This window comes from Prosopis cineraria, unplaced genomic scaffold (assembly GCF_029017545.1).
Source record: "Prosopis cineraria cultivar Desert tree isolate PC_DT_omini unplaced genomic scaffold, ASM2901754v1 PC7, whole genome shotgun sequence".
NCBI lineage: Eukaryota > Viridiplantae > Streptophyta > Magnoliopsida > Fabales > Fabaceae > Prosopis > Prosopis cineraria.
In genome coordinates this window covers 37,352,191-37,365,862 of record NW_026555338.1, presented here as the reverse complement: position 1 = coordinate 37,365,862, position 13,672 = coordinate 37,352,191, and the positions used below count along the sequence as shown (strand labels likewise).

General features: G+C 34.4%; 1 protein-coding gene across 1 annotated transcript; it reads left to right on the top strand.

Moving 5' to 3' along the window:
• The first annotated feature begins 8,987 nt into the window (after positions 1-8,987).
• LOC129316262 (uncharacterized) lies at positions 8,988-10,099 on the top strand. Its single transcript, XM_054960589.1, has 2 exons — positions 8,988-9,148; positions 9,307-10,099. The coding sequence occupies exons 1-2, from the start codon at positions 9,095-9,097 to the stop codon at positions 10,063-10,065; spliced, it is 813 nt and encodes a 270-aa protein (XP_054816564.1). The 5' UTR covers positions 8,988-9,094; the 3' UTR covers positions 10,066-10,099.
• Positions 10,100-13,672: the final 3,573 nt, after the last annotated feature.

Here is a 13,672-nt window from a genome sequence, read left to right as displayed (position 1 = left end):
ATTTACCCATCTCATTCTCGGAAGTAAAAAACTAAAGTATATGTATGAATAAATAAGCAAGCAGGTGACCTATTTTGATAAACAGGGATATAGGGCGTAGTGAGTAGCGAGTAGGAGTAACCGATTAAACAATTACCCCTTCATCATAGGGGTAACGGCCCCGGTCTCTATAAATGATGAAACTGCATGTCCACGTGTCCCATCCTCCTCTCACAAGGAAATGGATGACATGTGCAGACTGCAGAGAGAGCCGGAGAGAGCTACTTTGGAGGGGAAGGAAGTTCGGTCTTGGTTTAGTCAGGCGAGGAGGACTTTTCTGGTAGAGGGTGGGGTCCACCGCCTTTTGTTTGGGCAGATATTGGTGGGAAAGTTTGGTTACCGGCTCCTTTTTTCTGACCAATTAAAAAATTGTCTTTAATTAACCCTTGACCCTTTGTTCAGATATTTACACTACGTAGATCCCGTCCACTGTTAGCGAGTGAGACGTTGACGTTGCCACCATCTACACTAGGCCATTAGGCTTCTCTGCGTCCGCCGCACATGCGCGGCACATCTCAAGTCAAAAAATAAGTGCCCCTATTTCTTATTAATTCTTTTTATTTGTATCCTGCATATGATTTTTCACACTTTGGTTTAATTGTCAAAAATGACATGCACGCTGTGGGTGACAGGATCCCATTCGTTTTCTTTTCACGAGAATGGCTATTTCCTTTGTACGTACTCTAGTTTATATGCCTTCTACCATTTTTGCAATTGGGGGGAATTGAAAAGGGGAACGATGTGTGAGAAGCATCAAAGGGAAACGCCTGATAATCTAACCATCACTGAAGAAATTTTGAAGACGAGGACAGGACATGCTGTTCTAACTGGAGTTGAGAAAACTGGGCAGCGCAAGTACATTTTTTAAAACAAAAAAAAATTGGAGCTGAGAGGGGTGTGTGGAAAAAGACATGGGATGGAATAAGTGGTTGAGAATGTCAAAAGAAAACGCCTTTGTATCGACGTGCTTCAAAATAGCCAGCTTAGCCGAATAGAAAAATGAGAGTAATTCCAAGGACGAAAGAAAATGGGGAATGAAAAAAGGACCCGGGCGAGCGGGAATTTCAACGGGAAACAAAATTATTTAAGCCACCAAACAAAAATTCTCTCGGAATTCCAAGGCAGAGTTAAAAGCAATCACACCCTCTCCGGCCCTCCCCGTCCAACTTCTTATTGCTAATTAATGATTACTCCTCTCCTGAGAACCCATCGGTTTGGGGATTAGTCATCTTCCATATTCCCCGTAAACTCTACACAAAAATCCCCTCATCTTCTCCATGTACCTAGGAAGTGCCAAATTAGTCATTCACGGTCCCCACCGATAAGTAACAAGAGTATTACCACCTCCCTTTTCCCTAATTATAAAATAAAGTTAACTAACTTAATGGAATATTTTAAGAAGAAATACTTCCTCCGTTTTTTATTGTTAAAAAATTAATTTTTTTATATTAACAAAATCACCTATTTCAATTAAGATTTATTTCATATTTTTAAATTATCTTTTTAATTTATATTAATAAAAAATAATTCATGCATGCTTGTGTTGATTAACATAGGGTATTTTAATCCACTTAATTTATTTTTAAATATAATTATGATGGTTAATGACTTTCTTAAATTGTGTGATATAGTTTTTTTTTTCTTATATATATAAATAGAAGGAGTAGTTCATATTTAAACTTATACAAAATTTATGAGTTTCTAATTTTTCTGTTCATTAAAATTAATGATCACAATTAAGTGTTGTCTGAAAATTAAAAACAAGCCAACAAATTATTACAATTGAAGAGGGGTGAGGTTGGAAAAAAGTTTAATTATCGTATTCTTACCTTATTTGTAATATCAAGTTGGTTTTAAAACTCTGCCTTGTAATTAAAACTAGAAATAATGCATATATAGTCCCTTTGTATTTACTTGTTTTAAGAGGACAAAACACATAAACTAAGAACGAAGAAAGATAGAAAATTGGTTAAAGCATATAAAAATCTTATTAAATTTTGAGTTAGTTGCATAGAACACTCTCATTTTTAAGAGTTTAAACTTAACCTTCATAACTTTTTTTTTTTACTACAGACTCTTCTACTATTTGTTTTTAGTTATCTCACTAATACAAGTTATCATATTATATTAAGAAAAAGACATGCATGTACAATTTATGTGGCATTCTATATAAGCTAATAAACTTATGAGGCATGTAAGTTGTTGCATGTCTTTTCTTAATATGACAAGATAATTTATATTACTAAGATAACTAAAAAATAAAAGTATGAGAGTTTGGGATAAAAAAAATAAAGTTCAGGAGATTGATTTTGAATTTTTAAAGGTGAGTGATTTTTGGCAACTATCTTAAAATTTATGGGATTTTTATATAGTTTATCTGAGAAAATTTATGAAGAGTATAAGAGTTATTTTTTATTTTCTATTTTGTCCTCCATTTAATATTAGGGATCAATTAAAAGGTGAGATAAGCAATTTTCTTTTTTTAGAAGTGTACCATTACAAACAAATCATTGTTCTACATACCCATTTGAAACAGGCCAAGCATATGATCTTGAGAATATGGATTAGGCTTGGAAGATCGCTTATTTAAACTCATTTTTATAAAGGTTTAAGCTTGAAAAATTGATATTTTTTAGGAAAATTGGGCTTCAAAGCTGAACCCTAAAACCATGGACTTGAGCAACCTCTAAGCTCATTTCCTTCTCTTTTTTTTTTTTGCCTACTTCACTAAAACGCACCATTTAAGAGACATATGAAGAAAAACATAAAACAACTAAACTCTTTGGATATATAAGTAACTCCTTTCTATTGGTCTCTCCCCACTTCACTCAATCACTCTTTTAGATTTCCTCTCCCTCTTGATTCTCAATATCAACAAGTGGTCAGTGGACTCATCTCTCCTCAACATGTCTCTCTTACAGACTTGTCGGTCGCTCTCTACATAGTTTGCTTCTAATTCTTGGCATGATTTGATTCTCATCGCCATCTTGATCTCAATTTGTCTCTAATTCTCACAATCTTGATTTAGGCTTTTGGTCCTTCGATCTCGCATTTCTAACTTTCTGTGATTTTATTTTTGATCTAGCCTTTAATTTTATTTATGGTCCTTTGATTATGTGTAGTGGTTACTTATACATTCATGTGCTATGTTGTGATTTGTAATATATAGAAATTAACTCCTTGGTTAATTAAACTAATAGAGGGTAATTAAATAAATTTAAGTAAAATTGAGTTTGAAGATGGTTAGAAAGGGTTAATGAACCTATTAGGCTTTGTATTTAGCCTTTGGATCGACTCCAGAGTTGAGTTGGGTCATTTAGGCCTAATTTGAAAGCAAAACCAGAACTGGCCTTCTATGTATCTTCCGCCTCAGTGAATGGTTGATTTTCTAACTTAGGAAGATGTTTGTATAGCTTGAAAATAGAAGGAGAATTGGAGGAAAAAAAAACAAAAGAGGCTGCATTAGCTCTATTAGGGCACACGAGATTTAAAGGTTTGGTTGTGATTTTTGATTACACTTAGGCAAATCTCTATCTACTTCTCCTCTTCCTCTCTACTTAGTTTTAAATTTAAGGTTTGTAGTGTGAAGATGATTTTTAGACCTATAAGTCATTGGGTCCAAACCTATTGACTTGAATGGAGTTAACTGGAGTTGTTTAAGCTATATAGACCTATGTTTAATAGTTGTGCACTTCCTTGAGCTTGGGCTCTCATTAATAGATGAATTTGGGTTGTCAAAGTGTCATAAATGTGAGAGACAACATTGTTGGAAACCATTAATGGTGATTAATGAGTTTAATGGAGTTGATATAAGCTAATGCAGCTAATGGGTGCAAGTAAATACTAGTGGTTGTGAGTTTAGGGCAGTTAAAGTGTTGGAATTGGGTGTTAGAAGTATGTTTATAATGATATTAATGTTAATTGGCATAATTAATTATAGATGAATTGTCTTGTACACCATTCAAACTTGGTAATAGCCTTAGAAGTGTATTAATATTGATGGGTAAATAATTGACATATTAAAAGTTTAAGGTAATTGAAGAAAATTTAATTTGTGCATTTACTTGTTTTATCGATTGTGGAGTTTTAGAAAACTTCTTTATAATTATGATTTGAGTTACATTGATAATTGTTATATGATTGTTAAGTTTGTGACTGGATGATCTTGCATATTATTGATTTATGAGTGCATGATTGGGTCTGACCATGTGCTTTGAAAGTGTACTCATGATAATATGCATAAATTTGCCCACTTTGCATTTTATATTATTAATTGACTTGTATATTCATTTATTAGACTATCCTAATTATTGAGTAGTTATATTTATTCCTCTCCTTGACATCTTGTAAGAACTAGCTCTAGGTAAGATAGAGATAAAGCACCAGAGGTTTAGGAACTCGATTTCCTATTGCATGACTTTTTATTTTTGTTTATATATATGTAATTAAATTGATATTGTCAACTAAAAATATATTTTTATATTGCTTGCACCATTTGAATATTTATTTTCATTTTTTGTATTTTAGGCTCTTAGAATTTGTATACTGAGATTTCAGAAATCTAGATAGGGTTAAAATACTAATATAAGTATGATAATATTTGTATCATGATTGTAATTGACTATATTCAAAAATTATGTGAGATGTCTCCTGTTGTCATTTTTTATGTCAAAGAGGTGCGAGTTGAAAATGAAATATATGTATGATATAAATGTTGTGGCATGTTGCACAGGCCCCTGATGCTGTCATTTAACAACATGAGGTTGTTCGATTTCATGTAATACGCCACGTCGCATGGTACAAAAACAACATGCCGTGATGAAAATTTTTATTTATTTTAACCTATTTTCAATTATTTTAAGTATCACTTGGTATCTTATGCTTTCATATATGTTTTTAATTTAATTTTTAACCTTGGTTTTGTTTAGTTTTAGAGTGTTTCAAGTAAAACTAGGGATCCTATATTTGTTAATATTATGCTTAAACTCAAGATTGTTTGTTTTGGGTTTTTTTGAGTTAAATTACTTAATTTTGAACTAATCTACAATGGTGGTGGGAATTATTCTACCATAGTTGAGTGCCTTAAACTTGTAAGTTGAGAGTTTCAAATCTTGCAATCATAGTAGATTTTTTAAATATCTTTTTTTTTCTACTATTGTTAGTCTTTTATAATTGCAGTTAAAAAGATTTGTCTATCATGTGATAAATTGTTTGGACTAGTCTTATGATTATCATAGTAATTTTAGTTAAGAAACTGGGGTAATACGGGTGATATTACTTGATTTGAATTTTCTGTTTTCTTGGGAACTTTTGGTTGCTAAAATGGGATGTGATTTTAATTTTCTATAGCTCTAGTCTTCCTCAAGTCTCTCTCAAAATATGTGCGTTCGGTCCTCTTTTTTTTTTTTTTTTTTCTAATTATGAGTCTTAGATTTTGTCAATAGGGTCACTTGAATCGTAGCTATGACCTTTGTAATCTATAATTAAGCTTTGTTGATCTCATTTCCTCTTCTTTGTTTTTGTTGGCCAAAATCTCCTCCTTCCTCTTCAAAGCTTGAATTTCGGTGTAATTTTTAGTGAAGTTTTTGGATTAACGTTGTAACAATATCATTTTGAATCATGAAATTAGATAGGCAAATAAACTGACTCAGCAATGCAGCAAGAGGAGCAAGACATATTTCTTATCGAATTGTTGGTCTATTGAAAAGCATTTAAATAACAGTACAAACGAGATCGGCCATGCCCTTGCTTTTATTCCACTTGCTACCCAAGATCTTTCTTCTTGAATAATTGAAGAAATTGAAAATCTCTATAACAATATGCAGAAAGCTGAGTTTAAGGCAGTTATAGCAGAAGAGGAGATTTTAGAGAAAATCGAATTAGGGATGCATGAAAAGAATATTGACCGATCCTATGCTAGTAATTTGATTTAGATTGATGATAAACTTAAACTTCTAAATCTCTTTTATTTATTTTCAAGAAGTTTTTAATTTATTTTGAATTTTAACCTTTAAATAACCATCGAATTTCAAGAATTGAGTAATTTTAGAAAAACTGAATTTTAGAATATGAGCTCATAAAGGTTAGACCTATAAAAAAACTGTCAGTTTTCTCATTTTCCAACTCTTCAAGCATATACTCCTTCTGTTTCTCTCTCTCTTTCTATATATATATATATATATATATGAGAAAGAAAATTATATTACACAATTTGAGAAAATTAATTAATCATAATAATTATGTTTAAAAATAAAAAAATTAAACAAAAATACTCCATGTTAATTAATATCAGTATGCGTTAATTATTTCTCGTTAATGTAAATTATGAGAGGTGATTTAAGAAATATATAATAAATATTTATTAAAATAGGTAATTTTATTTGTATAAAAAAATAAATAAAAAGTAAATTTTTTTTATAAATAAAAGGGGAGAGAGTAAATATAATATGAGAAAGAAAACAAAACGGGGTGAATGGAAATGGAGGAAAAAGTACCGGTCCATTATTAAACTATGAATATGTTATATTAACTCATAAAGATGGTACCGTGCGGGCGTGTTCCACTTGGCTAGGGACCACGTCAAAAAAAAAAAAAAACGCCACTGGGATAGGTGAGCTCCCCCTCATTTTTTTCAATAACGTATTTTTTCATTAAGAATATTTTTATAAAAAACACATAAATTATATTTAAAATATTAAAAATATCCTAAATTTTTTAATATCCAACCATTTGAAAAAAATTCACTGAGGGATTAACATATAACATTATAATACGTGGTGTGTTTTTCTCACACACACATACATATATAATAGTATACCAACTTTACATTTAGAGGTGAACAAAATTGAATTCAAATTAAAAATCAAACTGAATCAAATTGAATTTTGTATAATCGATTCAGCCTATTCAGTTTTTTAGTTTGATTTGATTTTTTTTTTAAAAAAATTTTGATTAGTCGGTTCGATTCAATCTAAAAATTTTTAAACCAAATAAACTGAATAGCCAGAATTATATATATATTTTTTTATATTTTAAAAAATATGAATAAATTCTCATATAAATAAGTAAGAAACATCTTTTTACTACTTACAGTAGTAGTATTTTTTTATTTAATGTAATGTTCTAATTTTTTTATTTTTATAATTTAGTTTTCAATGCAATAATATTAAACTTTATTAATTTTCTTATGAATTACAATATAACATTGCTATTTTTTTGTTAGGCATTCAACATCAAAGAAGAAAATTAAATAAAATAATATATAAATAATTAGATTCTATAGATCCAAATCAAAGCCCATGAGTTGAATAGATAATTGAATTGAATCATTATAATTTAATTTGATTTTAATTTGGTTTGATTATGTATTTTATTTTGATTTGACTTAAATTTTTTATATAATTCAATCGATTGCTATTAAAGAAATTTAAACTGAACTGATAAAATGTTCACTTCTATTCACATTACCAGTCCTGGGGCAAGAAGCACGTGAAATATCCTGAAAGGAATGGGAGGAGACGATTAAAATTAAAATGAATGAAAGCGCATTAAAAAAAAAAACAAGAAAGAAGCAAAATCAAAGAGAGGCTCCATGCATTTTACATTCTGTGGAATTTGCGCGTTACAAACAAAAAATGGACTGTTTGGATTTACTGCACGAACGCAGCCCACGTGTGTGACCATCCATTGGCCCTTTTTTCATTTCCTACCTCTACTCATTTGTAAAAATACAATTACCACAAGTTCACCATTAAAAGTTGAGGTTAATTTTAGGATATATTTAGATAGCCTCGGAAATATCTCCATACCTCAAAAGCCACTGTCTCAACTCTCAACTCTCAACTCAACCTTTGATTTTCTTTTCTTTTTTTTTTATGGAGAAATTAAACCAAAAAAAAAAGAGAGAGAGATTGGAGAGAATGGGACTTGGAAAATGGGATGTCACGTCCAGCCTTTCAATGTCGTTATAATTGTTACTCTGAATGTTAAGCTCCCATGAATTGTCCAATTGGGGACGAGGTAAGCGGAGGACTTTTATGATCAGTTCAGATTTCAATTTTAAAGCAATTAAATGAGTATGAATAACGGGTGACATTTCATTTGAATATTCGGATATGTTGTGTGTTTAAAAAAAAAAAAAAGCGGTAAAATTTGAAAGCTCTGACAGTTGATTTCTTGCTCCCACTTTCATGCCTAAATCTCGCACCCGCCCGCCAGTTCATGCATTAGAGTCATGCTCCTCAGATTACTCCTTAACTCTAATTTTTCTCATGATTCAAAAAAAAAAAAAAATCCATACATGCTTTTCATAATTTTATTTACACTTTATATTTTAATTCAATAGTAAAATAAAATTACATATGATTGACTTAAAATTATGTTACTGGCACCACAATACAATTCTTACTTGGAGAGATCCCATCGGACGTTGGAACTGACGTCTGTCAAATGTGGAATTGTTACTATATTATGATCAGTTTCCTGACCAAGCTCGATGAAGATCTAATTATCAAGACCTTCCTGCAACATAACTTATAAATAACTGATATAATTTTGTTTCAAAAATCACACTTTACTCTATTTTAATTTTAAATTTATATTTATTATCAAATACTGTCTTTTAACATGATGGATGGACAAATAATAAAATTAATATACGAGCTTATGGCTTTAGATTTAGCAAGGAGTATAAATATAAATGAGGTGGGATTTAAACCTTTCAAATATAATAAAAATACGTATAAGTCCATTATTAGGATAAAAGCCAGCATTGGATAAAAGTCATTTTTTTAGGAGCAATTAAACAGGTCAAATACAGTTTTTTAAAATATAAAAATAGGGAAACATATTTTGAAAAATGCGGTATGATTTATCTATCATGCTTTTCTCGAACCCACAAGGGCAAGTAAGCAGGGCTCCTCCTTATATACGAGCAACGAGGCGGAAGCACCTTTCAAGATCCCCCTTAATTCTGTCTCCGTCTCCCTTCCCTCTAATTCCTCACCTCTTCTTTCGCTGAAAATATATCTAATCTGTCATCTTTTAGATTAAGAGCATGGACAATCAACGCAGCCCTCTGCTTAGTTGGGCTTACTACTGCCAGGGCAAGGTAACTACTCTCATTTATCCTTTCTGCTCTTACCATTTAGTCAGTGTCTGATGTTGCTCACTTCATTTGCTTTCTCCTTAGTAATGTGTAGGGGCTTTCCCTCTTTGGAATTTGAGGACTAATTATTGATTCTGTGACGCATAACTATGATGATCCAGTCAATGGAGGAGCTGAGGCAGTCCCTGTTGTACACCACTCTTGAGCTGGAAGAAACAAGAGCTGCAGCGCAGGAGGAACTCAGAAAGAGGGATGATCAACTGGTTAATCTCAAGGATCTGCTTAACAAGACCATTAAAGAGAGAGACGAAGCACGCGAGAAATGCCACAGGCTTCTCTTGGACAAGTTTGTTCTACAGCAGCAACAAGCAGCTCCTCTTTCTGGAGTTTCCAGCATTGAGGACGAACCCAGAAGGGGAATTGACTCCAACAATGGCCTCTCTTCATCGGATTGTGAAGAAAGCATTGTTTCTTCTCCGGTTATTGACCATTTCCCTCAACCCCAGTTGCCGCCACAGCCGCCATTACCGGCGACCCAATCCATGATGGAGTTGGCTCCTGAGAAGCCGTTACCAGAAAAAGGCAAGCTTTTGCAGGCGGTGATGAAAGCAGGCCCTCTGCTTCAGACTCTGCTTTTGGCAGGACCACTTCCTCAATGGAGACACCCGCCACCCCCACTCGACTCTTTTGAGATTCCTCCAGTCACCATTCCTTCACCGCCGCCGGCGCCGCCGGCAATACCACCACAGCTTCTCCACCAAGATTCCTTCATCAATACTAACGGTGCTGGCAGCACTCCCATCAACTGCGGAAGAATTAGTAGAAAGAGGGCTTTCTGTCAGGGCTCTGAGAATCCCACAGAGGCCAAGTACCAAAGGGTCGTACTCCTTGACTGCCGGATTTGGCCGATTAATTTATGATTTACATATTTCGTAGTTATTAGGATTAAAGGTTAGAAATTTACTGCAAGGTTGAAAATGGCAAGCTGGGCATGCCGTGCGACTGATCTAGCATCTGTACAGTGGTTTGTTCTAGAGAGGAAGTTATTCGGATTTAACTGGGTAAGACATAGGCTTTGAGGCAATTTTTCTTTTGGGTGAAGAATATGTAACGGACATTTTGGCCTCTTCACTTTTGCTTTGCCTTCTCTGAATTTGTAATGTAACTAATTAGATAGTTTAGTTCAGCAAGTGATGGGAGTGTTGGTGGGTGTTGTGTGAGATTGATAGAACACATGGGTAGAATGAAGAGGGGTGGATGGGTGCGGAGTCGTTGGGATCGGGAGATGGGTGGGAGTGGGACTGTAGCCAACGACCAAAGGGAAGGTTTTGAGCCCTGCTTGTCGGGTCAGGAGGACCCACAAATCAGAATCAGGATCTGTTATTAGTGTGGTGTATGATTATATTAAGCCTCCGCTACAAAAGCTATCATTATTCAAGTCTAATCTCATGTTCCTTTAAATTATTTCTTCCCTCTTTAGTTTTAGTTTTACTATAACTTTAAAGCCCTTTATTTTTCTTGGTATCTGCTCCCACTCAACTCAACCGGTTTATGCTTTCTTTTAGAGCGCGCGAATATTTCTCCATGGACGAGAGCAGATAATGTTGACTAATAATCTCCATGTTACCTATCATATCTAATGAAAAGCATGGCTGCGAAAAAAATAAAAATCATAGGTTCCGCCAAACAAACGATGCATGCCGGATTGTAGGATGGAAAAGTTCAATTGTATTGTTCCGGCCAAAAAAAGTGTAAATCATCTGTTTTTTTCTGTAAACATTCCGCAGTTTCACTGCTGCACGAGCTTATCCCACAATTTCATCATTTATTTCGTGCGGGGGGTGCCCATGTCTCGGTCCAACTTTGGTAATGTAAGGATGCCGAGGAAGGATGCAACCTAGGCATGTTAAACAATTGTGTCAAGCTCTACGGTATTCTTACAGAAGATGTCGGGGTTAAGACTTAAGAGCACAGATAAAGATAGGAGAAGACACATGGATAATGTTGTCGAGGGGAGACAGGTCACAGCTTTGCTCTGCCATGTCAGTAACGAGGAATCCCAAAGGTGGTGGCATTTTGACCAGTGTGCTTTAATCAAATTGATTTATTTGTTGAAAGAAGAAAAATGGGGTAACTCTCACGTCTCATCCAGCTAGCTCTGCTTGCTAGCATTACGTCAATGTACATCCTTGCGCAGGACGGCAACAACAAATTCCTAAAAATACGCTGAGCCACATCCCTGACAGTGAAACTGTCCCGCAAATGGCGCTAATCCTCCTTCCTCACCCTACACATTTCCATCCTTCGTCAATAACACGGTTTAAAGAACAGAGTGCAAGAAAAACACACACGCAGACACACAACGGGTGAACAATTTGATTCACTAACCAGTAAGTCCGCAATCTACACACAGCGCAGAGGAATCCAAAAGGGGTTTTCAAACACAGTTAGGTCGACTTATGCCAGAAAGCGCGGAGGCTTGAAGAATATCGCCATACGTATATAGTGCACCCGTTGTTCAAAAACATTAGGCAGGCGAATGCCTAAGTGTTTCCTGCACCATGATCATTGTACCCGGTCCATTCTCTCTTTACGCTACTTGGGATTGGTTACATGTTTCAAACAGCGACTTCTAGAATTAGCAAGTCCCATGGATCTTTCACTGTTGATTTAAAATACAAGATATAGCTTCACAGCATCCGCATGTGCCCTGCCAATCATTTGGCGGATAAGCTAGTGTTGACACATCAGGTTTATTAGCCGGACCAGCCATGCATCCCCACAGTAAGCGTGCTATGAATATGTGCAAAATTCTTCGCCGACGCTAGCATTGTTGAAAACCTTTACTGCAGCTCAATGTTGAAGGAACACAATGGATATCTATTTCTACACAACCAATGCTACTTGCACATGCCTCCTGAAAAATGAGATACCGCTATCTGTAATCTAACGGATGATTTACAAGTTGCAATTAGATATTCAAAACTAAATCACAAGAAAAAAAAAAACAGAATGGATGACAAATTACAAAAACCACATCACATCTTGCCAAGTACATGTGATCTTACTCTATATTAGGTATGCAATTCTGCTGTGTGACCGATGTTTTAGGGAAAAAAATTGCAACCACATATCGGATGCTGATGGCTTTCATAAACGTCATCTTGTATGCGAGGAATCAGAAAAGTTTCTCTCGAGAATACATTTTAGCAACCTGAAATGAGTTTTTTTTTTTTTTAAAAAAACCTTTAGCTTAATAGGCTAAGGCATGAACGAACATGACTGAAGAATTCACGGCTCTTATCTCAATCTTCCACCATGCATAATTTTTTTTTTACAATAAAATTTAGGCAAGTTGAGTTTGGAAGCTCTTCTAACATGCATAATTAATTAGTCAAATATATTTTTTTTCTTTACTATCTCAGATGATGAGGCTTGCTCAGGAGCTTTGTCATCCTAAACTCGACCCGGGTGAGGGAACCCAAGAGATATCCCTTTCATCAAGAAAGACACATGAATGAAAAGTAAGAGCAGCTAAATGATCAACCAATGATAACAGGTACAACACAAATCAGTACCAATGTATATTGTGTGTACCTTATCCGAATCTATTATGCCCACCACAGCAAGATGAACAGGGCTAATGGTCAACTCAGCTGCTTTCACCTCCCCCACCTAGCTGTAAGAAACAAAACGGTGCGTTCAAAGTGATAACAAAGATTTGCATTAGCGAGGGTACTGCATTCAAGTGCTCTTGTCAATGTTTTTCTACTTGTTTTTTTTTTATTCTTGTTACTATTGCTTTTAAATTATAAAAAAAGTGCTCTCTCGCCAATGTATTTTTTAAAATGTTAGATTTCTTCTTGTTATGCAAGGGACACTTCATAGAAGAAGTCTGAAAACTAGCATCAACCCCAAGCAAATACTTCAAATTGCCCCAACACAGAGTAATTGTATCGCCACTTTTGTGCTTGTATATATGTCACCTCATCAGTGCCCGTGCTGCTGGGTTCTTGATATTATTTTAAAAGAGTTGCGAGGAAAAAAACTCCTATATATCCTGCAACTTTCCTTTAATTATTGATTCGGATTTGAACTTTGATCTAAAATAATTTAATCTCTTCATAATTTCTCTCATTATCCTATATATTATTATTTGTGTTTGAAAATATGGCACCAAGGACTCAGAAACCAGGAGACAATGTATCACCCAAAATGGAGGACTTGATCATAACGTGGAATCACCACAGGATGAAGATGCTTTCGGATATTTCGCTGAGCGAATTTTAGCGACAATTTTTTTGGGTAAAAACTTTTGATCTTGATAATTAAAAAACAAACAAATAATAGAACTGACTGATAGGAAAAACGTTTTTTTGTCCTTTTGGTAATAAAAATTGCCTTAGATGAAGTGATTAACAGATTTTGGTGATATTGTTTTCCCTCGCAGAGCTGTCAGGAAAAACATATTGCTAGGTGAGTCGCAAGTGGCAAAGCAACACAGTGGTCTCACTCAGAGGCCGAATA